Raw genomic sequence first — 26,286 nt, forward strand, 5'->3', positions numbered from 1 at the left:
GGAATAAAGACGAATACATAGAGAATGGACTTGAGATGTTGTGGGAAGGGGATGTTGGGATGAAACCAGAGGGTAGTATTGACATATATACACTACCACATGTAAAATAGCTAGTGGGAAGCAGCTGCATAGCACAGGGAAATCAGCGTGGTGCTTTGTGACCACCTAGGGGTGGAAGATAGGGGTGGTGGCAGGATGGTGCAAGAGGGAGAGGATATGGGGATATATGTTTATGTATAGCTGATTCAGTTTGTTCTACAGCAGAAAGTAACAGCATTGTAAAGCAATTGTACTCCAATAAAGATGTAAAAGAAAAAAAAAACTGGATTTGGATAAATTGAAAGAAAAAAAAAGGTAAGTGAAAAGGTGTGTATCAGTGCAAAGGAGAGGACATTCTCTCCAGGGGAAGGATATGTTTATGGAAGCAGGAGTAAGTTGAGATGTGTGTTATGGCAGGTACATTAGCTTTATGGTGGTGAAGAGTCTCAGTACAGAAATATAAGGAAATAAAATGATTGTTAGCAGGGTAGAGACCTTGCTGTTCCACTGAGTATATTTTTTCAAAAGGTAAATACCTTCATTTTTATTTTCAGTATAAAAAGCAGTACATGATCTTTGCATAACTTTAAACCAGAAGTGTATAAAGTGAAAACTCTGTCATGATCATATCCTGAGAGAGTGTTAACAGTTTGGTTTATTGTGTTTTCAGACATTTATGTATATATTACATAGAGGTTAGAGCATGGATACTGTGTCCAGAGGGCCTGCATTTAAATCCTGGCTTTGTGATTAATTAGCTGTGTGGTTCTTTTACATGTTAATTAATCTCTCTGTGCTTCAGTTTCCTCATCTGTAGAATGGGAAATAATAGTACCTACCCTTTAGAGTAGTAAGGATTAATAGTTAATGCGTAGTAAGTCCCTAAATCAGTGCTTGGCATGTAGTACACATTTAAATGTTACCTGTTATTTTTATCTTTTGAAATCAAAACCAGGATCATTGTTCTTTATTATACATAGGTATACAGTTTTGTAACTTTTTAAAAAGTGAATTTCTTACTGTGGTTAAAAAAGACATAGAGACATTACCATCTTAAGCATTTTTAAGGTACAGTTCAGTGGTGTTTATTATTTTTACATTGTTGTGGAACATATCTCCAGAACGTTTTTAATCTTGCAGAACTGAAAGAACTTAGTATTATTATTTTTTAATTAATTAATTAATTAATTTCTACTTTTGGCCTCATTGGGTCTTCGTTGCTGCATGTGGGCTTTTCTCTAGTTGTGGTGAGCGGGGGCCACTCTTCACTGCAGTGCGCGGGCCTCTCATTGTGTTGGCTTCTCTTGTTGTGGAGCACAGGCTCTAGGCTTGTCGGCTTCAGTAGTTGTGGCTCGAAGCCTGCAGAGCGCAGGGTCAGTAGTTGTGGCTCACGGGCCTAGTTGCTCCACGGCATATGGGATCTTCCTGGACCAGGGCTCGAACCCGTGTCCCCTGCATCGGCAGACGGACTCTCAACCACTGTGCCACCAGGGAAGCCCAGCATGAGTGTTTTTAAAGGAAAGCTTTCCAGGTGATTCTAAAACCTATTCAGGAATGAGAACCATACTACCCCATATCAGCCCCTAAAACTGGTAGACATATGTTGGTGCTAAAGAAAAAGTGTGTTCTCATGGGCTGAAAACTCAAGCTTTACCTACTAGTTGTAGGAGGTAATCAATAGACAGCGCTTTGGTGCAGCAAAATAGGTGGGAAGTAGGGCAATGAGACAAAGTGCTCTCGAAGGAGTGCTGAGTAAGTACATGTGCCCTATTAGGCTTCAGGTGGGTTGGGGCGTGGTGTGAACACTTCACGGAGAAGGTGGCATTTGTAACAGACCTCAAGGGATAGGTAGAGCTTCTGAGGACAAGATGTAAAGGTGTGTCAGGAGCAGATAGTTGTGCAAGGGAAAGGAGAACGTGGTGTTCTCTGGGAAACTCTAACCCTAGGTTAGTTAGGTCGTTGGTACATTTCTCAGGGTTAAGGAAGGAAAGATTGCCCAGCTAAGAGTCAGGGGTTGATTCTTCAGGGTGTGGAGAATAAGTCACTCCGGTTTCTGAGCGGTCCTAATCAGGTAATGAATGCATGGGGAAGAAAAAGAATGAGATTGTGGTGTAAGGAAGGAGCACTGTTCAGTCTTCAAGAGTTATCAGGAGGTACAGGAATGTTCTTGATGCCGTCAGGGATTTTGAAGACCATGACATGATTGCTTCATGGCCTCAGCAAGTAAGAGGAAGGTGGGTGTCTTTCTACAGGTGAGAGGTATTTATTATGAATACTTTGGTTTCTTCATTTACTCAAATCTTCATGTATTTTGAAATACAAGCCTTTAGCTAAGTAAGCTGTTTTGTGAGACAGTTCCTCAGTTTATTTAATGAGAATAATCCTCTTAGTCCTCTTATTAAAGCTGGGATTTGATGTAAGTTTCATAAACCAAGTATAAAACACTCTGAAATCCTCTGAGGAGAATACAAGGCTGTTTACTTGGACAGCTACTTTTCAATGAATGCGATGAATTTCAAAATGTTAGTTGATGATACCTACATTGAAAATATAGTTGGGAGAAAAATCCATGTGGTATAGCGTTGACCCCCAGTGCACTGTAAACTTCTTCAGAATACCAAGTAGTCTGAAAAATGTGAAGCATGTTCTGCTTTTCTAGGAGTATGTTCATAATCTTGTTGAAAGTGGGTTTTTTTTTTTTGCTGAAATAGAATCAAGGAGGATTATTTTAAAATCTTGGTAATTGCTCCATAGCTTATGACTTTTCAGAATAGATTTGAAAAAAATAGTTTACCATGAATACTTACGGTGTGTACCTTAACTTAAGGTGTGTACCAATACTTAAATGTTGGTCTTTACACATTATCTTGGGCTTCTTACTTTGAAGTGACAGTAGAGGAGAAGCGTTTTGAAATATAGTTCCTTTAAAAAACTTATACTGCTTTTAGTTTGTTCAAAGTTTACCCGAGATCAAATCAACAGAGATTACAACGAAATAGATTAATTGAATTGTAGAGGTAATTGCTAAAGAGTTTAGAAGAAGTGTCATTTGTCACTGGGGGACAGGAGGAGTTTTACAGAGAAGGTGGTATTTAAAGTCATTTGTTATCTTCTAAACTCTTGGAGGAAGGTAAGGTTTGGATGCAGGAGAGGAGGGCATCTGATTATTTAAGCTTAATTGCTTTGAAAGATAAGATATGAAATTGGGCACAAGTGAGAGTGGCTTCCCCTGCCTGCTTCTGTCTCAGTTAGAGCAGCTCTTTGTTCTGTTTTAAATACTAAAGATTGCTCTAGATTTCTTTTTACAAGAGTTCTATGATCAGTAGTGGTAAAAAGAAAAACTTGGCATCTACTCTGATACACTCCAGATGGCAAGCATTAGCAAATAGAATTGAAAAAAATCTTTGTTTATTTAGAATTCAAGAAGATTTGATGATTGGGTTTCTGCATGTTGTCGTGTTGTAAATAACATTACCTTTTGCCTGGAGAAACTAGGAACAATCAACAAATAATGGTGAATGTGTAGACACACCCACTGTAAGAGATGGGTCACTGAAGACGACAGCGTTAGGAAGGATGTGAGATTGATGTGAAAAAAAAAGAATAACATGATTGTTTTTCTTGATGCCAGTCTGTCAAGCCTTGTTCACCGTAAGGTGATGTCCCCCAGGAAGAGGCTGAAAGAGGTGAGCTGTGTGTTTTAGCCACTGGGGGGATACTTAGTTGTGGGGCAAAGAGTAACTTGTCCGCTTAGTAACACGGTAAGCAGAAACTATAAACGCATTGCCTTAATGCTATATTGATTGTTTTAAAGTGTGCTTCAAGTGACAAGATGCCTTAACTCAGAATAAGAAAACAGTTTGTCTTTTAGATGGAATCTTCATACAGCTGGAAAATGGCGTTCAACTTAAAATACTGGCTGTAGTAAAGGAAACTTAATATATATACACTGTACAGTTTAGAGATTATTATACCAATTATTATTATTTAAAAAAATTTATTTTATTTTTTTATTTTTTTGGCTGCATTGAGTCTTCATTGCTGCATGTGGGCTTTTCTCTGGTTGTGGCGAGCGGGGGCTACTCTGTTGTGGTGCGTGGGCTTCTCGTTGCGGTGGCTTCTCTTGTTGTAGAGCACGGGCTCTTGGTGAGTAGCCTTCAGTAGTTGTGGCTCATGGGCTCTAGAGCGCAGGCTCAGTAGTTGTGGTGCACGGGCTTAGTTGCTCTGCAGCATGTGGGATCTTCCTGGACCAGGGATCAAACCTGTGTTCCCTGCATTGGCAGGCAGATTCCTAACCACTGTGCCACCAGGGAAGTCCCCAATTATTATTTTTTAAATATGGCTTTGATTCTTGAAAAGATGTGCAAATGGCTTAGAGTCAAATAGTCTATAATCCTTACACCCTACACCAGATATCTCTTTCAACATTTTATCCCAGTTTTATTGAGAAATAATTGATGTAACATTGTATAAGTTTAAGGTATACAACATAATGATTAGATACATGTATATGTTGTGAAATGATTACCACAGTAGGTTTAGTTAATGTTCATCACCTCACATAGTTTCAATTATTTTCCCCTTGTGATGAGAACTTTTTAAGATTTACTCTCTTAAGCAACTTTCAAATATACAGTAGAATATTGTTAACTACAGTCATCATGTTGTACATTGTATCCCCAGAACTTATTTATCTTTCACCATTTTAAACAGATTTTTTTGGCACTTAGTTCCATATCTCTAAAATACATGGTTAAATTGCCCTGTCTTGATAATCTGGTTTTAGGCCTTCTCTCTAGGCTTCCTGGAATGGCAGAAGAGGGTTTAGCTATTACACTCCTCACTGGCCATGTGCCTGTCAGAGTTCTAACTTGTAAGGTGGTTATGAGCCATTTAGTCTACTTGTCACTTAATAGCTGTGTGACCTTGGGCAAGTCATTTAACTTCTGTGCGGCTCAACTTTTCTCATCTGTAAAATGAGTACTATATAAATAGTATCTAGCTCATAGGGTTGTTAGCACTTAACCTATGTAATTAGAATAGTGCCTAGCACATAGTAGGCTGTATATAAGTGTTATGTATTATTATTACATAGTGATTACCTTTCCTTTCCTGTGTAACTCATTACTTAGCTTTCTGTGTACTTGTCTTTAATTACCCCAACCCTTCCTCTGTTTTTTTAGTATATTTAAACATACTTGATATTCTTTACTTGGTTTCGTGTTCTTGAAGAGTCTCTTCCAGAGTCTTCTGACCTCTCCAACCTGGATTAGTCCATCTCTAGATCTGTTGTATAGTGAGTTTTTTTTTTTTTTGCAGGGAGGTGGGTGAGATGGGGAGGGGATCATCTCACATCATCCTGTGGTTTTCTTTTATCTTCTCTAATGTAGCATCCCCTGATTCCTACATCCTGCTAAAATATTTCATGGAAAATTTCCTTGAAAAATAACATTTTGAGGAAATATTTTCCTTTCTAGGGTGATAAAGCCTTTGTTTCTAATTTAAAACCACATATGGGTAGCAGTTTTATATTTTATGCCCTTTAGTTAGAAATAATTTTGTTATTTAGAGAGGGGTGTGTGTGTGTATGTGTGATGGTAGAAGGTATTTAATAGCAATTTTACATGGAATACCTTAGTTTGGACCCAGAATAGGTACTTTCAAATTCAGGAATGCTTTTTATATATTGAGCACTCATTTAATATTAAATGATTGATTTTGGCAACTCTCAAACCTTCTATTTGTTGAAAGTTTCAAAATAGAGACAACCAAGTCTTATAATTATGGAACCACAGTACGGCAATGTGGTTGCTAATAGCAGTATCTCTAGAATTTATAAAATAGGCTTGTTGTATCTTCTTGAAAGGACATTTTCCTGAACTTTTTTTTTTTTTTTTGTGGTATGCGGGCCTTTCACTGTTGTGGCCCCTCCCGTTGCGGGGCACAGGCTCCGGACGCGCAGGCCCAGCGGCCATGGCTCACGGGCCCAGCCGCTCCGCGGCATGTGGGATCTTCCCGGACCGGGGCACGAACCCGCATCCCCCGCATCGGCAGGCGGACTCTCAACCACTGCGCCACCACGGAAGCCCCTTCCTGAACTTTTTAATGTTACCCTATTCCTTCCTCTACCTTGTGTCTAGTAGGTCTTCTTTAATAGGCAGGTAGTTTTTTGTTTTATTTTATTTTCTTTATTTGAAAATGAGGAAGAAAGGACTTGCTTGTAACCCACCAGAAGGAGTTTAAAAAGTCATGCTGTTTAACGTTCTGGCAAAGTTTGTTCGTTTTTGTTATTTAGAGGTTGCATTTTACCAACATGAAGAATTAGTAATCTAGTGGAGTGATTTGATTAGCATTTTTTTTTTTTTTGGCCGTGCCCCGCAGCTAGCAGGATCTCAGTTCCTGGACCAGAGATGGAATGCGGGCCATGGCAGCGAAAGCCTAGAATCCTTACCAGTAGGTTACCAGGGAACTCCCTTGCTTAGCATTTAATAACTTTTCAGTATTGTAATTTAAAGTTAATGAGTTTATTCTGTTTATGTAAAGTCCTTTCTGGGAGCTACTGATGCATCAGGATGGTTAAATTCTATTCAGTATAGTTTTGATGCTGAGTGTTTTTCTGTGTATGTGTTTTAATTCCATGAAAATCTCGGAAATTATTTTATTATAGTAATATTATATTTTGTTTATTAAAAGTGATAATACATGATAGTTTTAGAGATTTTTTTGTGGTACGCGGGCCTCTCACTGTTGTGGCCTCTGCCGTTGCGGAGCACAGGCCCCGGACGCGCAGGCTCAGCGGCCACGGCTCACGGGCCCAGCCGCTCCGCGGCACGTGGGATCCTCCCGGACGGGGGCACGAACCCGTGTCCTCTGCATCGGCAGGCGGACTCTCAACCACTGCGCCACCAGGGAAGCCCTTGGACAGGCTTTTATCTATAATGGAAGGTGAGGTCATGCTAACCCAGCTTGATAGGAACCTTCCTTTACAGGTACTCACCACTTGGTCCTTTTTACTTATTAAGATGATGACAGGGCTATTTTTATTTTTGAGATAGGATTTTGAAGCAGAGTATCATACTTCCCTATTATCTGTTGGCCAGTAATAATAAGGAGTTGGTAGTAATAGTGAAATGGCAGGTAGACAGGAAAGGGAAGAAAGAGCAGCAAGAAAACCCTGGATTAAAATATCCAGCAATACATATTGAGAGACATAAAATGCCTACAACTTTGTAAAACAAATATTACTAAGTTGCATTATGCAGTATGTAAAGGAATAATCCACTATAGTCAGCTAGTTTGTTTCAGGGGAGGTAGAAATCATTAAGTAATGGGTGAAGCTATTAATATAATACATCAAATCATTACATCAGATACAAAAAATTGCTTATGAAGATGCTTAAAATGAATTTAATGAGATTCAATACCAGTTCCTAATAACATTATTTTAAGAGTAGAAATAGAAAAAATTATTTCCTTAATATAAGAAAAAGTATAAGATACCTCCAGTTTTATTCTTTTTCAAAATTGTTTTAGCTATTCTAGTTTGCCTTTGCATATAAACTTTAGAATCATGCTTTTCTATGTTAAAAAAATCCTGTTGGGATTTTTTTAAAAAATATTTATTTATTTATTTATTATTTATTTATTTGGCTGTGCCGGGTCTTAGTTGCAGCACACGGGATCTTCCTTGCGGCATGCGGGATTTTTAGTTGCGGCATGTGGGATCTTGTTCCCTGACCAGGGATTGAACCCGAGCCCCCTGCATGGGGAGTGTGGAGTCTTAACCACTGGACCACCAGGGAAGTCCCCTCCTGTTGGGATTTTGACTGGAATTGCTTAAAACTTATAAATGAATTTGGGGAGAATTGACATCTTTCCTGTATTTAGTCTTCTACTTCAAGAGCACAGGATGTCTATTTATTTAATTCTTACTTGATTTCTTTTATCATTGTTTCTTAGTTTTCAGCATACAGCTCCTGTACGTCTTCTGTTATATTTATACTATTTATTTAATATTGGGAGGAGTGATTGTAAATGGTGTTACTTTGTGTATTTCCAAATACACATGGCCAGTATATAGAAATATGGTGGGTTTTTGTGTGTTGACCTTGTATTTGTGGCCTTGCTAAACTGATAGTTCTGGGAGTTTTTTTCCCTTGGTATTTTTATATAGGTAATTATGTCAGCTTTGAATGGGGACAGTTTAATTTCTTCCTTATCAGTCTGTATGCCTTTTATATTTTTCTTACCTTGTTGCATTGTAAGACTTCCAGTGTGATGTTGAAATATGCATGTTGAAAGTGGACATCCTTGTCTGGTTCTGATCTTAGGGAGAAAGCACTGTCTTTCACATTAAATATGATATAATCTGTAGACTTTTTAAAGATGATTGTTATCAAGTTGAGGAAATTCTCTTCTAGTTTACTGAGAGTTTTTATCATGAATGGTTGTTGATTTTTGTTTCCTACTATATTGTGGATTTTTCTTTTTCTTCTTGCATTTCTGTTACTTTCTGCTTCATGCATTTTGAAGCTCTGTTGTTTGATATATACAATTTAGACTGTTACATCATCTTAGTTAATTGACCTTTTAAAAAAAGCATTCTAATTTTCCTCTTTACCCTTAGTAATTTTCTTTGTTATGTCATATAGGTCCTGAGGCTCTGTTCATTTTTTAAGAAAAGTCTTTTCCACGTTCAAATGGGATAATTTCTTTCAGTCTTTTAGTTCACTGCATCTTTCCTTTGACATCTTCGTTATGCTATTGAGTACATCCAATTAGTTTTTTAGTTTGGCATTGTATTTTTCAGTTTTAAAATTTTCATTTGGCTTTTCTTTACATCTTCTTTGCGAAGATTTTCTTTTTTTTCCCATTGATTGAAGAGTGTTTTGATTGATTGTTGGAATGTTTTAATAATAGCTGCTTTAAAGTCTTTGTCAGTTAATGCCAACATTGGTGTCATCTTGGCATTGGTGTCTGTTGACTCACTTCCCTTGTAAATTGAAATTGTCTAGGTCCTTTACATGCTGAATAATTTTAGATTGTATCCTGGAGATTTTGAATATTATGAGATCTTGAGTCTTGTTTAAATCTTGTGAAGAATGTTGATATTTTAAGCTTTAGCTGGCTACTAATCTGCTTAGGCTCAGCCTGCAAGTTCTAACATGCCTTCTTTGGGTCCAGTGTCAGTTCAGTTTTCTAAACCTAGCGGTGCCGTTCAGATCTGTCCCTGAGACCTGGATGATGGTCTCTCTATTCTGTTCTGTTCTCACACACATCAGTGTTGTATTATGAACAACTCTATGGGGTCACTTTCTGGAGCTCCTTCCTGGTACTTTCCAGTTCCTTGGGAATTCTCATTTTTGGTCCTCTGGCCAGAAAGCTGGGGTTTTAGTTACCTGCTTTGCTGCGTACTTCATGACGGTGCCTTTGTCTGGGCCAAATGACAGGAGGACGCAGAGAGAAGAAATTAATGGGGCTCGGCCCCACCCTCTCTGGACCACAGCTTCACTGATGAGAGAGGAGATGCCTCTTCCTCAGAACTTTGACTCCTATGAGCTCACGTTGTGGGTCGCCTCAGGATCACTTGGGGTTTGGGGTATGAGAAGAGAGAAACGAGAAAGGAAGGTGGACTGTATCCTGAGCACTGGGAGTTCCCTTTCCTGTTCCTTGAGCCAGAATTAGGGGGCTTCTGGACTGTTCTGTGTTTGTGCCCCGGTGGCCACTTCCATGTTGCCCGTGGTGAGTTTGGTGGGGGAGGATGGTAGACTGGTCACCAGTTCAGTGGTTCCTCAAATAGCTGTGCCATACGTTCTGTTTGGGTTTTGTAGTTGGACTAAATCTGTGAACCTCTGACTTTTGTCTCCTTTACAGTGGCTGCTGATGTCTCTGCTCAATGTTTCTTTAATTTAAAAAATAAAAGAAAACAACAACCCTAAAACTTGGCTTTCTAAGGTTTGCTTTTGTGTCTGAATAGCTTAGAATTCTGCCAAAGGTTAGTCACAAGTTGTGCTCACACACCTTGAGCTGGCAGGCTGTTCTCTGTGATGGTCTCTGTGTTGGCTGGAGAGCCTGTTCAAACCTAAGGTTCTTCCCGACTCTTTTTTTTTTTTTTTTTTTTTTAATTTTATTTATTTTTGGCTGCCTTGGGTCTTTGTTGCTGCGCGCGGGCTTTCTCTAGTTGCGGCGAGCGGGGGCTACTCTTCGTCGTGGTGCGCTGGCTTCTCATTGCGGTGGCTTCTCTTGTTGTGGAGCATGGGCTCAAGGTGAGCGGGCTTCAGAAGTTGCAGCACGCGGGCTCACTAGTTGTGGCGCACGGGCTTAGTTACTTTGAGGTATGTGTGGGATCTTCCCGGACCAGGGATCGAACCCATGTCCCCTGCACTGGCAGGCAGATGCTTAACCACTGCGCCACCAGGGAAGTCCCTCTTCCTGACTCTTGCATCCCCTTCCCCAATGCGCAGTTTCCGTGGACAGTGATGCTAGTCAGCTACAAAGGCCACAATCATCACTAGCTGCCTAACCGCCGTAAGTTTTCATAAGCTAAGCATTCAGGGCAGGGTTGACACAGACATGTTAAAAATATACAGGTGCATCATCTTTTCCAATTTCAAGTTTAAATTGCTTTTAAAAATAATAAGATTGAGATTTTAGCTGCTGCCCTAAACTTAATTTAGAAAATCATGTGAGTTTTGAGTTGTCCCTGCCTATAAACCCTTTATGAATTATGAATCATCCTTAGTAGTAAGTAGGCAATGGATTTTTTTGTAGTGTTAAAAAATTAGGTGAAAATACTAATTTTCTTTAACATTTTATTTTTATTTTTTTTTTTTTGCGGTATGCGGGCCTCTCACTGCTGTGGCCTCTCCCGTTGCGGAGCACCGGCTCCAGACGCGCAGGCCTAGCAGCCATGGCTCACGGGCTTAGTTGCTCCGCGGCATGTGGGATCTTCCCGGACCAGGGCACGAACCCGTGTCCCCTGCATCGGCAGGCGGATTCTCAACCACTGCGCCACCAGGGAAGCCCTCTTTAACATTTTAAATGCTTCTTTTTATCTCTCCTCTCTGATGGTTTGTTCTTCCCCTTCCCTTTCTTGATTGAAATTGGTGTGTAAACTTCTGTGTTCTCTAAGTGAATCAGTTGGGATAGAGATGTTATTTTATTTAAGGAAATATATGTCAGCTTCTGTGAGGGTAAAGAAAGATGCTGGGTGAGGCAAAAGTATTTTGTTCACATAACCTATTTAGAAAAGTTTTATAAATAGTTTGTATCGGGTTGCCAGCTATATAAAGGCAGATCTTATTTTGCAGTTTTGATATGCATGAATGGAGTTACCACAGAGTAGTTAAAACCAGTCTCCCACCAACATGAGTAATGACATGCAGTACGTAGGACTTCACTGCTAGCCCTTCAGTCCTCAGACCCCTGCGTAAATCACAGCTGTGCGTCTTGATCAGTGAGTGACCAGTCCCTCCACTTCTTTCAAAGCCTGTCAGCGATTGGTCCCTGTGCATCTGTCACTCGGTTCTCTTGCAGACAGCAGAGCCTGTAGTTGCCTAGCTTTCTTATTTCCCAATGATAAACTTATGTGACACTTTACAAAAATGGATCATTGAAGGAAGCAATTGGCTAACAAAGATGGAAGTGCAACAAAGAAGTGCTAAGTGTTAATGCTGGAAGTGAAATCTAAATGGAACGTAACTGGAGTTGTGGAAGAAACAGCTGACCCAGGGGAGTGTTGACATTGTCCACCTTTCTAGAGACTCTATAGTTGTGCAGCCAGAGGAAGTCGGACAGACTTGTTGACATAAATGAGGAAAATGGTTGTGGTGAAAAGAACGATGGTGTCTCAGGGGAAGTGACACCAACAAAAAACTTTACATTAAAAGAACTCTCAGAGGTATTGAGAGTGCAAAGGGTAAAATTTGGAAGCTATTCTAAACCTAAAAAGGAGGATGACAGTCTGCCAAGCATAACAAAGATATTCACTCAGTTTACTGAGTTATGCAGTGGGAAGAAGGCACACGTGTTCAAATCAGCCTTGATAAGTTTTTCAATAAAGAAATAAAATACTCTAATTTTCAATATATCTAATGTTTTAAATTACAGTATACTAAACAAATATTAGTTTTACTTTTTCAGTTTCTTGTATATTTATAACCTACAGTACGAGAATTTTTTTTAAACATCTTGTTCAATTGTTTATTTATTTATTTTTGACTGTGTTGGGTCTTCGTTGCTGTGCACAGACTTCTCTAGTTGCAGCGAGCAAGGTCAACTCTTCGTTGCGGTGTGCGGGCTTCTCACTGCAGTTGCTTCTCTTGTTGTAGAGCACAGGCTCTATGCATGCAGGCTTCAGTAGTTGTGGCACGTGGGCTCAGTAGTTGTGGCTTGTGGGCTCTAGACCGTAGGCTCAGTAGTTGTGGTGTATGGGCTTATTTTTTTTTTTTTTTTTTTTTTTTTTTTTGTGGTACGCGGGCCTCTCACTGTTGTGGCCTCTCCCACTGCGGGGCACAGGCTCCGGACGCGCAGGCTCAGCGGCCATGGCTCACGGGCCCAGCCGCTCCGTGGCATGTGGGATCTTCCCGGACCGGGGCATGAACCCGCGTCCCCTGCATCAGCAGGCGGATTCTCAACCACTGCGCCACCAGGGAAGCCCGTGCATGGGCTTATTAATTGCTCCATGGCATGTGGGATCTTCCCGGACCAGGGCTCGAGCCTGTGTCCCCTGCGTTGGCAGGCGGATTCTTAACCACACTGTCACCAAGGAAACCCAAGAGAATTTTTAGTATTTTGATAAAAAGTTTTAAAGATCATGGAACAATTGTGATTTTCCCCGTTGATTATGAAGATTGCTTTTTACGGTTATAGCTTGTATGGTTGTTTACTACTATGCAAAGCAAGGACTGCCTGTATTAAACATCAATTTTATGGAGTTCTTCAGGACCATTCTGTGTATTAAAGTTTTATTTTTGGGTTTGTGGATGGAGATCAGGGATGCTGTAAACTCAAGTCTTCATCAGGTTGTTCCTTCATTTAAAACCCTTTAATGGCTTTTTCTGTTGCCATTAGAATAGACCAGAATTTTTAACAGGCTCTGATCTGTGCCTCTGTCTTTAGCTCTTGTCTTCTACCTCTTCTCACAGCACTGTGTATTTTTTCTGTTTAGCCCTTATGACTTAAACTATGTAGTAAATTGTGTGACTAGCCATGTAGTATTTGTCTAGAATAGGGCTATATTGTTCACTGCCGAATGCCAGCACCTATGCGCATTACAAACATGTGCATACAAGTCTGTTCATTCATTCATTCATACACACAAGTACCGAGTGCACGTTACAACCTCATGGCACTCTGTGTTTTATATGTGCGTGGATATGTTTTTTTTCTGTGGAGGGGAATGATTGCTTTCCCAAGATTCTCAAAGGCTTCAGTGGTCTGAAAATGTTAAGTATTGTACTATAGGAATTGATACGGTGAAATGTATACTCAAGCCTAGATGGTGTCATTAAACATTAAAGATGTTCACTTTCCAATCTGCATTTGAATATTTGGACATACAAGATATTATATATGGCCTTGAGCAAGCATTTGAAATTATTACATTGTCTGTAGAAGATAAAATTCATTTTAAAAATGGTTATTTGTGTTGGGATATATTAATATAGTAGCATTTAAAAAATCTCTATCAGTTTTACATAAGGTATAAGAGAGTAGAGTTGCTATTGGGTGGGAAATCGGCTGCTTGGCAAATTTCATCTTCTAGAAAATTGTAAATTTCTTCTAGTTTTCAAACTGTTTTCCTTTTCAAATTACCTATGGATTTTTTTTTTGGGGGGGGGGATCCTGATTCAGTTATATCTTAAGCTTCTTTAAAGGGGTTTATTTAGCTGGAATCTTTAATTTTTTCAGGGAACGCTATTCACGGTATTGCTGTAGTATTGGCTATATCAATACCTAGGAGACATGTAAGCCACTTTAGCCATACTTAGTTCTCATTGGGCAGACATTCAGTTGCTTTATTCTAAGCTGGCATAATGAAAATGAATTGAAAATTGTACCAAGCATAGTTGGTATGCAGATGGTTGGCCTGGTGTTAAGGAAACATTGGAGTTAAGGCCTGGAAGTGAAGGATGGCTGTAGCATGCCTACCATGCTGCCATGGTGGGATTTTTTGCCTCTGGGCTTGGTGGACTCAGACTGCAGTCCTAGGACCCGCCCTGAACTTCTCCCTTCGCTCCCTTCCTTCCATCCCTGACCTTTTCCTTGCTGATAGTCTTACTATCATCAACATCTCTGCTGTAGGCTAGACTAGAAGAAGGAAAACAAGAAGCTCCAGTCTGTCTCGTCACTTTTGCCCATCATGTCTACGAGGAGGAATAGTTTGGAGAGGGAAGGAAGAGAAGAGGTTGAAATTGCTGCCTGAAGTTAGGTTTCTTAAAGTAACGTCATGTGCCTTTGCTTGCCCCATTTAAAAATTACCGTGGATAATTGGGAGTTGAGTCCATACATGTAAGTGGAAAAAGCTTCAGAAAGACTGTAGTTAGTCCCTCACCCTGTCTTAGTGTGTGCCCAGATGTCTTGTTAGTCACTGTATTAGTTTCCTGTGGCCGCTGTAACAAATCCCCCAAACTGAGTGGCTTGAAACAACAGACATTTATCCTCTTTTAGTTCTGGAGGCCAGAAGTCCAAAATCAGTTTCACGGAACCTAAATCAAGGTGCTGGCAGGGCCGCGCTCCCTCCAGGGGCTCTACTGCATCACTCTGATCTCTGCCCTCCTAGGCACGTTGAGTTTTCCTTTTCTCTGTGTGGGAACCCCCCTCTTCCCCCTTCTTACAAGGACACTCGTGATGATGGCATTTAGGGCCAACCTGCATAATCCAGGATAATTTCCCTATCATAAAATCCTTAATTTAATCACACATGCAGCAACCCCTTTCCCAAATAAGGTAACATTTTACGGGCTCCGGGGATTTTATTATTGCTGCTTTCACCCATCACTCCTCCAGCCCCCTTTTTGTCCTTTATTAAACAGGTGAGTGATTTTTTATCCCACTGTTCTTTGCGTTTTCGTACCTCATAATCCAATGCAATTTCTAACCAGTATATCCACCAAAACTAAAGTTGTGGAGTTTTTTTTACTGACATCTCCGTTATTGTTTTTCTACGATGATGAGGAGTCTGGAGGTGGCTGTGTTGAGACTTGGAACAGCAGCTCCACAAAGTCATTAGGGACCCGGGCTTCTTGGGATGTGCTTGTTGTTTTGCAGGCACAGCACTGCTACTTCGCTTCAGGCAACATCTCCGGGTTTGAAGAGGGGAAAGGGGAAAGGGCAAAGAGTAAAAGATAGGTGTTTCTTTTCTCAGAAGCTTTACAGAAGCCCCACCCAACAGCCGGGCTTACACTTGGTTGACCAGAATGTGTCACGTGTCCACCTGCAGCTTCAGGGAGGCTGGGAATGTTTTTAGCAGTGTTCCCACAAGTCCAGTCTAGCAGGGTTCTTTGGCTGTTGAGGAAAGGGAAGGGTGGCTATGAAGCGGGCAGCTTGCAGTCTGTCCTGGAAAGTGATGAAAGCAGTTCACATTTCCTTCTACAGCTACAACGCCTTTTTTTTTGGGGGGGGGGGGGCTGCGCTGTGCGGCATGTGGGATCTTAGTTCCCTAACCAGGGATTGAACCCAGGCCCTTGGCAGTGAAAGGGCGTGGAGACCTAACCACTGGACCACCAGCGAATCCCCTAGAAGGCTTTTGTGTATATGATCCCATTATCTTTGTTTCTTCCCTAACGGTTGTGGCGGAAACCTGCTTAATGCTGGGTATGGTGGTAAGCACTAAGATGTCATACGTTGATACCTGCTAGGTGCTAGACACTTTAACTACTTTTATATATGTTAGTTGCATTATCTCCTTTAATCTGCTATGTGATCTTCTCCTGGAGAAAATGAGCCCACTTTATAGGTGGAGCAACTGAGGATCCATTAAACTGGTAGTAAGTATCATCCTTTCCTAGATTTAAAGGTAAAATTTTAGAGCTTATAATGGTATAGCTAATACATGGTATAGCTTAATCACACCTGTGTTTTCTAGTTGCAGGTTTGGTGCTAAATCAGTGCTTTGAATTGAGTGTGTGCAAAACACCCCTCCCCCCGCCCCCCCAGCCCATTCACACACTGTAAAACAGTGAGAAAGCATGACCTGCAGGCAGGTAATCCTGGTTCTGTTATGTGATAGACAAATTGTCTAGTTTATCTGTGCTTCAGTTTTATCATTTGTAAAATGGGGACAGTGCCGTCTGCCTTGCAGGGTTTTTGTGAGGATGAAATGAGATATAGGTGTATAGTGCACATATATTTAGTAAATGATAATCTACAGTTTTTACTATGGTTGTCTTCCTATTATAATTCAACATTGAGTTTTCCTTTCTTACGTAATGCAGCGGTCTCCAACCTTTTTGGCACCAGGGACGGCTTTCGTGGAAGACAATTTTTCACAGACCAGGGTGGCGGGGTGGGGTGGGGTGGGGTATGGTTTCGGGATGATTCAAGCATGTTACGTCTGTCGTGCACTTTATTTCTATTATTATTACATTGTCATATATAATGAAATAATTATACAACTCACCATAACGCAGAATCCGTGGGAGCCCTGAGCTCATTTTCACTTGCCACTCACTGATAGGGTTTTGATGTGAGTCTGCAAGCAATTGATTATGGTCTCTGTGCAGTCAAACCTGTCTGCTAACGATAATCTGCATTTGCAGCCGCTCCCCAGCGCCGGCCTCATCTCTTCAGCTCCCCCTCAGATCATCAGGCGTCAGATTCTCATGAGGAGCGCACAGCCTGGATCCCTTGCATGTGCGTTTCGCAGTAGCGTTCGCGCTCCTGTGAGAATCTAACGCTGCTGATCTGACAGGAGGCGCAGCTCAGGCGGTAATGCGAGCGGTGGGGAGCGGCTGTAAATACAGATGAAGCTTCGCTCGCTCACCGCCCACTGCTCACCTCCTGCCGTGCGGCCTGGCTCCTAACAGGCCACAGACCGGTACCGGGTCCGTGGCGCGGGGGTTGGCGACCCCTGATGTAATAGGTTAATACTGAAGAAATAATGTATTCCTTTTTAGTTCTTGGGACTTTTCGATTTTGTGGTAAAATCGTAGAAAAATATTTGTTTTTCTCCCAATTTCCTATAACTCCATGGTGGGGAGGAACTGATTTTTGTGCCAGTTATGAGTGGTTTTTGCAGTGACAACAGATAGGGGTAACTCTAGTTTCCTTCCTGTATTAGTTTTCTATAGCTGCCAAAACAAATTACAACAAGCTTGGTGGCTTAAAACACCACGGATTTGTTATCTTGCAGTTCAGTATGTCTGGCACCGGTCTCAGGGCTAAAAGCAGGTGTTGGCAGGTTGGCATTCCTTTCTGGAGACTCTAGGAGAATCTGTTATTTATTCTTTTCAGTTTCTAGAGGCTTCTTGCATCCCTTGGCTGGTGGCTCCCTTCCTCTGTCTTCATAGGCGGTAATGTACCATTTCTGTGGCCATGCTTCCATCATTACATCTTCTCTGACTCCTGCCTCCTCTTCCACCTCTTAAGGACCCTGTGATCACATTAGTCCCACCTGGGTAAGCAGTATAGTCTCCCCATTCTCAAAGTCAGCTGATTAACAGCTTATATTCCCCTTTACCTTAGTTGTAAACTTAACATATTCACAGGTTTTGAGGATTAGGACACGGACGTCTTTAGGCACTATTATTCCGCCTCCTGTATCTCCCATCCTCTCCAAAAGACTGAGCTCGGTTTCAGCTTCAAAACTGGAGAAGTCCTTAATGCTGCATACACCTTTTTATACGGTTGAAGTCTATTGAGGTTGTAGGTTGTAGTAGGAGGTAATGGGTTAATCTGGGATTTTTGACTCAACTGCTGCTGGTTGTGGAAGATGCAAGGGGAGTGAAGGGGAAGTAGTGAAGCTCTGACCCTGGAGGGGGAAACCAGCCGAGGCTGTTGGGTAAATCTCTAGGGAAAGCAGCTTTTAGCATCACTGGTGTAATGGGTCTTGATTACTACATAGTCCTAGGGATTTTTTTTTTTTTCTCTCCTATTTTTTCCTTAGCTTTCCTCTTATTCCTGGATTTTTTTGTGTGTTTGCAAAGTCAAAACATTTGTAGGAATTTGTGAAATTTCTTAGTATTTGTAATGATATATTTGAGTAATTTTAAATTCTTTGAAGGAAAGACTGTAAAAATCAAAGCATAAATAAAATCTATGTATGGTTGGATTCATTTTTCTAATTTATTACGTGAGTTCATTACTTGAATTCAATTTACTACTTGAATTCATTTTCCCAATTCAGTACTACTTACTGGTGTCTGAACTATGTCACACGAACATATTTTCCCAACTGAAAAGTCTAGTCTTTCTAGTTATTTATTTATCCATTCTGATCAATATGCAGGTGTTCACTGAAACTCCTCCATGTGCCAGGCGCTCTGCTTGGCTCTGGAGATATAGTGGTAAACTTGACATAGTCCCTTCCCTCATGGAGCTTACAGTCTAGTCTAGTCGGGCTGTCAGCACATAGTAAACAAAGTGGATATGACTAACTGGGAGTCAAACTACTATAAATCATGGAAGAATCTGCAAAATTTTCCTTATTTTTATTTCCCCCAATGTATGATTACTTCATTGGTTCAGAGTTCTTTTCAAATACTTCAAAGTAATTTGATGACATAAAATTGAAATATAACTATGGCTACTATTTACAATATTGACTAATGTTTTTTGGCTTATTTGAAGTATGTAATCTGAAGTTTAGGTTGCTTTATTTTTTTTTTGAATTTTATTTATTTTTTTATACAGCGGGTTCTTATTAGTTATCTATTTTATACATATTAGTATATATATGTCAATCCCAGTCTCCCAATTCATCACACCACCACCCACCGACACCCACCACTTACCCCCTTTGGTGTCCATACGTTTGTTCTCTATATCTGTGTCTCAATTTCTGCTCTGCAAACTGGTTCACCTGTACCATTTTTCTAGGTTCCACATATATGTGTTAATATATGATACTTGTTTTTCTCTTTCTGACTTACTTCACTCTGTATGACAGTCTCTAGATCCATCCACATCTCTACAAATGATCCAAGTTTGTTCCTTTTTATGGCTGAGTACTATTCCATTGTACACATGTACCACATCTTCTTTATCCATTCGTCTGTCGATGGGCATTTAGGTTGCTTCCATATCCTGGCTATTGTAAATAGTGCTGCAATGAACATTGTGGTGCATGTGGATTTTTTTTTTTTTTGAATTATGGTTTTCTCTGGGTATATGCCCAGTAGTGGGATTGCTGGGTCATATGGTAATTCTATTTTTAGTTTTTTAAGGAACCTCCATACTGTTCTCCATAGTGGCTGTATCAATTTACATTCCCACCAACAGTGCAAGAGGGTTCCCTTTTCTCCACACCCTCTCCAGCATTTGTTGTTTGTAGATTTTCTGATGATGCCTATTCTAACTGGTGTGAGGTGATACCTCATTGTAGTTTTGATTTGCATTTCTCTAATAATTAGTGATGTTGAACAGCTTCTCATGTGCTACTTGGCCATCTGTATATCATCTCTGGAGAAATGTCTACTTAGGTCTCCTGCCCATTTTTTTTTTTTTTTTTTTTTTTTTGTGGTACGCAGGCCTCTCACTGTTGTGGCCTCTCCCTTTGCGGAGCACAGGCTCCGGACACGCAGGCTCAGCAGCCATGGCTCACGGGCCCAGCCGCTTTGCGGCATGTGGGATCCTCCCAGACCGGGGCACGAACCCGTGTCCCCTGCATCGGCAGGTGGACTCTCAGCCACTGCGCCACCAGGGAAGCCCTCTGCCCATTTTTTGATTGGGTTGTTTTTTTAGTATTGAGCTGCATGAGCTGTTTGTATATTTTGGAGATTAATCCTATGTCCGTTGCTTCATTTGCAAATATTTTCTCCCATTCTGAGGGTTATCTTTTCAGCTTGTTTGCAGTTTCCTTTGCTTTACAAAAGCTTTTACGTTTCTTTAGGTCCCATTTGTTTATTTTTGTTTTTATTTCCACTACTCTAGGAGGTGGATCAAAAAAGATCTTGCTGTGATTTATGTCAGAGTGTTCTTCCTGTGTTTTCCTCTAAGAGTTTTGTAGTGTCCGGTCTTACATTTAGGTCTCTAGTCCATTAGGTTGCTTTACGAAATGAGTTTTAAAATAGGCATTATCATTTTTAAGCTTTTCCAAATATTTAATGTAGTGAAGTTACAGATGTTGATTTTCGCAAATAAAGTTTCCAATAACTATTTCTTATATATAACGTTCTTTAAAATATTTCTAATTAAGGAAAGCCTGGGGGCTTCCCTGGTGACACAGTGGTTGAGAATCTGCCTTCCAATGCAGGGGACACGGGTTCGATCCCTAGTCTGGGAAGATACCACATGCCGCGGAGCAAGTAAGCCCGTGCGCCACAACTACTGAGCCTGTGTTCTAGAGCTTATGAGCCACAACTACTGAGCCCGCATGCTGCAACTACTGAAGCCCATGCTCTACAATGAGAGAAGCCACCGCAGTGTAAAGCCTGCACACTGCAATGACGAGTAGTTCCCGCTCACGGCAACTAGAGAAAGCCCATGTGCAGCAATGAAGACCCAGCACAGCCAAAAATAAATAAATAAAATAAATAAATTTATTTAAAAAAAAAAGAAAGGAAAGCCTGACACTAATTTTCATGTTTGTTCCTTTTAGGAATGTTTTAAAGGAAGCTGGGCTACTCACAAGTTACTACATAAGAAAGCAAGTAAGTAAAGTCACACATCTCTATACCATTTTTTTTAGAAGTGGCTTTGTGCAGAAGACCAGAATTCTTCCAGCTCTGAAAGCATATATTTGAATGTTCTGACAGTATAATCCCCAAAGCTAGAATTAGGACTTTTTTTGTTCTTTGTGGTATGTAGTCATTTAAATAAAACGTGACTAATATCTCTGTTAATCTTGTTTCACATATGTAACGTGAAAACATGAGATGGCTGCCACGGGTGGGATCTGGCTTGAGCAATACCAGAGGACGTCCTAAACTTTTGGCATCTGGCACCCTCTTTCCTAGAAGCGTTTGTGTGTTGTAGGCAAGGGCGCACAGGAGCTATCTGGCTTCATTTAATCAAATCGCTTTTGTTCTTGTTTAGTTTCAATTTCACTTGCTTTGTCTAACTCAGAATTTTATCGCTTTGTCTTTTGGGTGTTTTAATGTTATTACTTACAGTCTAATGTTTAATTTTTCTTTTTGAGACACCACAAAGTGAAACTGTTGGCTGCTTTTTAGCTATTGCTGTCAACCACAATGATCTATTGCTGATTCGAATGGCCTTTCCTGCTTCTGTGACTCATCCTATAAATTCAAGCCGTTAGTGTGGCTAGCTCAGACAACTTGTCACAATTACTTGAAAATTGACAAGGTCTTTTTTTCTTATAGCATTGCCATCCTTATGGATGGATTGGCAGATAGTACATTGTTCTTGGTATAAGGTTTTCTTTCAACTTACTGATCTTGGTATTTAGTTCATCTACTTTATATTTTTAAGGAATTTGCTGATTTTATAAAGTTTGGTAGATTGTTTTATATGTGTATATACCTTAAAAATCTCATTGCGGTCAGTTTAACCACCATTTCAAGGAAACGGAAATAAAAATTTAAAAAGACATATATTCTATGGTTGTATAAAGCGAAGTCTACATTTAATGGAAATGCTAGGCTATTGTGGGAGGAAATGTGGTTAGAGATGAGGAAAAATGATGTGAATAAATGAGTTTAAAAAGCATAAATGACAGGATTTGCTACCTCCAAAGTATAGAGATAGGTTTAAATATGCCATTTTGTTTTATTCACTTAGACTTTAAATACTGTATATCAAATGTGTTAGGTATTTTTAGAGCTCTTTGAGCCAGTTATTAGCATTTTATGTTCAGGAACTTAAAGCACAGGGAACTGAAGGATTGAGGTGAAAGAGTATGTTACTAAAAGAACTTGGGGCTTCCCTGGTGGTGCAGTGGTTAAGAATCCACCTGCCAATACAGGGGACACAGGTTCAAGCCCTAGTCCGGGAACATCCCACATGCTGCAGAGCAACTAAGCCCGTGTGCCACAACTACTGAGCCTGCGCTCTAGAGCCCGCAAGTCACAACTGCTGAGCCCACGTGCCACAACTACTGAAGCCTGTGTGCCTAGAGCCCGTGCTCCACAGCAAGAGAAGCCACTGCAATGAGAAGCCCGTGCACCGCAACGAAGAGTAGTCCCCGCTTGTGGCAACTAGAGAAAGCCCGTGTGTAGCAACGAAGACCCAATGCAGCCATAAATTAAAGAAAGAAAGAAAGAAAGAATGGGTCTCTACTGCAAGTGTTTGCCAACTCATTGAAGTGTGCTTGTTTCTTCATTATTGGGTTTCTAAGGATAGAGCTATTTCATTATGACTTACACTGCAAGAGAATTAAACAGCTGGTGTTTCCTAAGTAGTTGTTACTGCATTGGACTAAGACGGTTTGTGTTTTACTTACACTTCTAGAGTTTAATATGGTGTCGTGTTTCAGATTGTGCCCTCTTGGATCTTAGGGGATGATTTTTTCAGTGGGTGAGCTTAATATTCTTGATCACTTTGGGCTGTCTTGGGTAGAGTCAGCCCTCAGCTGCCAGCCCTGTGTCTTTTCACGCCCTAATAAATTGACCCAACTACCTTTGTGGATGACAGTCCTAGAGGAGGGAATGGTGTGGGGAAAGGTGATCTCCAGGGCTAAGAAGAGTATTGAGAAAGGGATTAGGGGAAAAGAATGTTGGACTGGGAAGGAACCAGGGCATCTTAAAAGATAGCACCTCATTCCAAGAAATAGTAGTGCAATAATGTAGCAAACGGTTCATGTGAACTGATCTCTAATTAAAGATGACTGATTTATATTTATGTTCATGAGGGATATTGGTCTGTAATTTGCTTTTAATGTCTTTGACTGGATCTGGCATTAGAGTAATCCTGGACTCATAGAATGGGAAACATTTGCTCCGCTTCTGTTTTCTGGAAGAGGTTGTGTAGAATTGGTATGATTTCTTCTGTAAATGTTTGGTAGAATTCACCAGTGAAATCATTTGGACCTGGAGTTTTCTTGGTTGCAGAAGCTAATCAGACCTTAGGAATATTTCAAGTGTGAGTTAAATGACTCAAGAGCATAATTTACTTTTTATGTGTCATAGTAAAGAAGACCAGTTAGGTTGTCAAGCCCTTAAATGTATGTAATGCTGATGCTTGGGTGCATATTTCTTACACATATCTCCTGCCAGAGTTTACACAGTACCATTGCCTTTGATCTGTAAAAGTTGTAGCACTTCACATCTTAATACTATATTATTCTACACTTTTTACACTCACCACTGATATACTCAGTGTTTCTTTGCCTCCCATTTTCCTAAAGTAAAAGGTGGACATGGTTGACAGGTATCTTCTGAATAGCCAAAGATATGATATAAAAACTCGTTAAAAAAAAAAAAACAAACAAAAGAAAAACCTCTGTGGGATTTCCTGGCGGTCCAGTGGTTAGGACTTGGCGCTTTCACTGCTGTGGCCTGAGTTCAATCCCTGGTCGGGGAAATAAGATCCTATAAGCCATGCAGCGCGGGCAAAAAAAACCAAACACCTCTAAATAATACTTTTTATTCTACTCTTCTACCCTTCCAAATTAGTATGCTTGAGTTTTGGATTGCGGAGGGAAGGTATTAGATAATATTTCAGAACTGGTTCCACCAAGCTTTTTGAGCACGGATTACTTTAAGCCTCACTTCCAAACTGCCGAAATCATGCATTTATTGTGAGTGTTAATTAAACAAATCTATGTAAAGTGCTTGGTGTATGTACAGTGCATAGTAAGTGCTCAGTAGCCATTTAATAATCATCCCTGGGAGAACTGAGTCAGGATTGTAATCAGAAAATTCTGTTACAGGCAAAGCTTAGATATGGGCAGTTCTTTTGTGGCAGCTGAGGCCACCTGCACAGGACCTTTTCAAGAAGGAAGAAAGGTGTGCTGTACTTGGTACCTGATCTTGCACATATCAGGTACTCTTTGACACCACCTGCAGCTTACCTGGCCCTGGTCCATTGTGATGTTTGAAAGACAGCTTACAGATGTTTGTTTATGCTGTCCTATGCTTTCACAGTCATTTGAAAAAGACCAGTTAGTATGCAGTTCTGTTACCAACCCCCAGTCCAATTCATATTTATTAGGTTTCTATTACGTATGTTTCTGGGACTTAGAGGCTTAGATCAATTGATCGGTAAATAGTTTACATTAAGTAAAACTTACTTCGGAAGAGAAACTTTCCCTAAGTAAATTATACCTAGAGACTAGAAAAGAGCTTGCCATATTTCATTCTTATTTAGATAGCTTTTGGGTTATATTATTTGTTGGAGGTCTGCTTTCAATTCTCTTGAAAATCGATTGTGGAAGGTTCAGAATCCAGATCAGTAGGAAGCTTTGAAAGGTTTTATATCCTTCGTTTTCCCTGCACCCTCCCTTGGAGTATGTTAAAGCAAAAAGCCTGCATCTTGATTGCTGTTCTGTCCTGCTTCTGGTGAAAATTATTCTTGAAGTTCATGATTCAGACAGAAGCACTTGATGCAATCACAGCTAAAAGCAGGTGTAAGTTGGCCTGCATTTTAAACCTATTTTCTATAATGTTTGACCCTAGTGGCAGTGAATGGAGTCCATTTCTGTCCTGGAGTGAGAAACAGCTTCATGTGAATGTTAACGTCAGTAGGAAAACTTTCCTGAACTTCACAGGGGAGAAAGATATCTAAAATTTAGTAGTGTAGTAGAGCTTTCCTTTCTCTTTTTCTGTTCCTTTACTTGTTTTTCTTTTGGCTGTGCCATGTGGCATGAGGGAATCTTATTAGTTCCCCCACCAGGGTTTGAACCCATGCCCCCTGATTGGGAGTTCAGAGTCTTAACCACTGGACCACCAGGGAAGTCCCCTCTATTCCTTTACTTTATATATAATATTATAATTGTATTTTCTTCCAAAATAATGTGAATAGATTGGTTGTATTTTTGCATTCTTTTCAGTTGCCCCTCGAGGTCCTTTCAATCCCAAGTTGACCACATGCTCTTTGGAGAGAGTACTGGACTGGGAAGCAGCATTTCCACATTTCTGTGCCCATGTGAACCATATTGCCCCAGTTTCCTCATCTGTAAAATGAGAAAATGAGATTAGATTGTCTTTTTCTTGTTGTTGATAACTTTAGTCACCATGCTGTACTTTATATCTCCAGGACTTATTTATCATATGACTGGAATTTTGTACCTTTTTTTTTTTTTTTGCGGTACGCGGGCCTCTCACCGTTGTGGCCTCTCCCGTTGCGGAGCACAGACTCCGGACGCGCAGGCTCAGCGGCCATGGCTCACGGGCCCAGCCACTCCGCGGCACGTGGGATCTTCCCGGACCGGGGCACGAACCCGCGTCCCACCTGCATCGGCAGGCGGACTCTCAACCACTGCGCCACCAGGGAAGCCCTGGAATTTTGTTCCTTTTGATCACCTTCACCCATTTCACCGTTCCTCTTTAGCTTAAGAAGATATGATTCCATCTGTCCAAAATCAATTTTAAATAGATTGCTTAAAGGGGGGAGTTTTTTCCTTGTACACTTCTAAAATTATTTGAAGCTTGCCTTTTAAAACCTGTGATAGCATTACAATAATCAGGAAGACATTGGTGTGCATTGGGAGGTGTATAGGCTGCTACTTGGTGTAGGAGGGATTTGAATTCCTGCTCTTTAAAGTCTTAGGTTAGTAGTTTTATTTTGGTTTTTGGATAAGAACTGCAGTTAATGTGCTCAGATACCGTTGAGGGTAGGTTCTGTGTGGAGATTTTTAGGTGTATTTCAGTAAATACAACATTATATATTAACTAACCTGGTAGTAAGGTGTGTGTTTGATTCTTAATTTTTCTAATGAGGGCTTCCCTGGTGGCGCAGTGGTTGAGAGTCCGCCTGCCGATGCAGGGGACACGGGTTCGTGCCCCGGTCTGGGAAGATCCCACATGCCGCGGAGCGGCTGGGCCCGTGAGCCGTGGCCTCTGAGCCTGCGCGTCCGGAGCCTGTGCCCCGCAACGGGAGAGGCCACAACGGTGAGAGGCCCACGTACCGCAAAAAAACAAACAAAAAATTTTTTCTAATAAATTTTCAGTAACTTTCGATTGATTGTTC

The 26,286-nt window shown here is 40.7% G+C and overlaps 1 protein-coding gene across 1 annotated transcript in view; it reads left to right on the plus strand.

Annotated features, from left to right (window-relative positions):
• The window catches only part of METAP1 (methionyl aminopeptidase 1), a 67,807-nt gene that overhangs the window by 15,518 nt on the left and 26,003 nt on the right, over positions 1 to 26,286 (plus strand). The window contains exon 2 of the mRNA XM_059066898.2: positions 20,798 to 20,849. Within this exon, the coding sequence (XP_058922881.1) occupies positions 20,798 to 20,849 (52 nt within the window). The remainder of the gene's footprint in view (positions 1 to 20,797; positions 20,850 to 26,286) is intronic.

The sequence above is a fragment of the Kogia breviceps genome, chromosome 6, assembly GCF_026419965.1.
Source record: "Kogia breviceps isolate mKogBre1 chromosome 6, mKogBre1 haplotype 1, whole genome shotgun sequence".
Lineage (NCBI taxonomy): Eukaryota > Metazoa > Chordata > Mammalia > Artiodactyla > Physeteridae > Kogia > Kogia breviceps.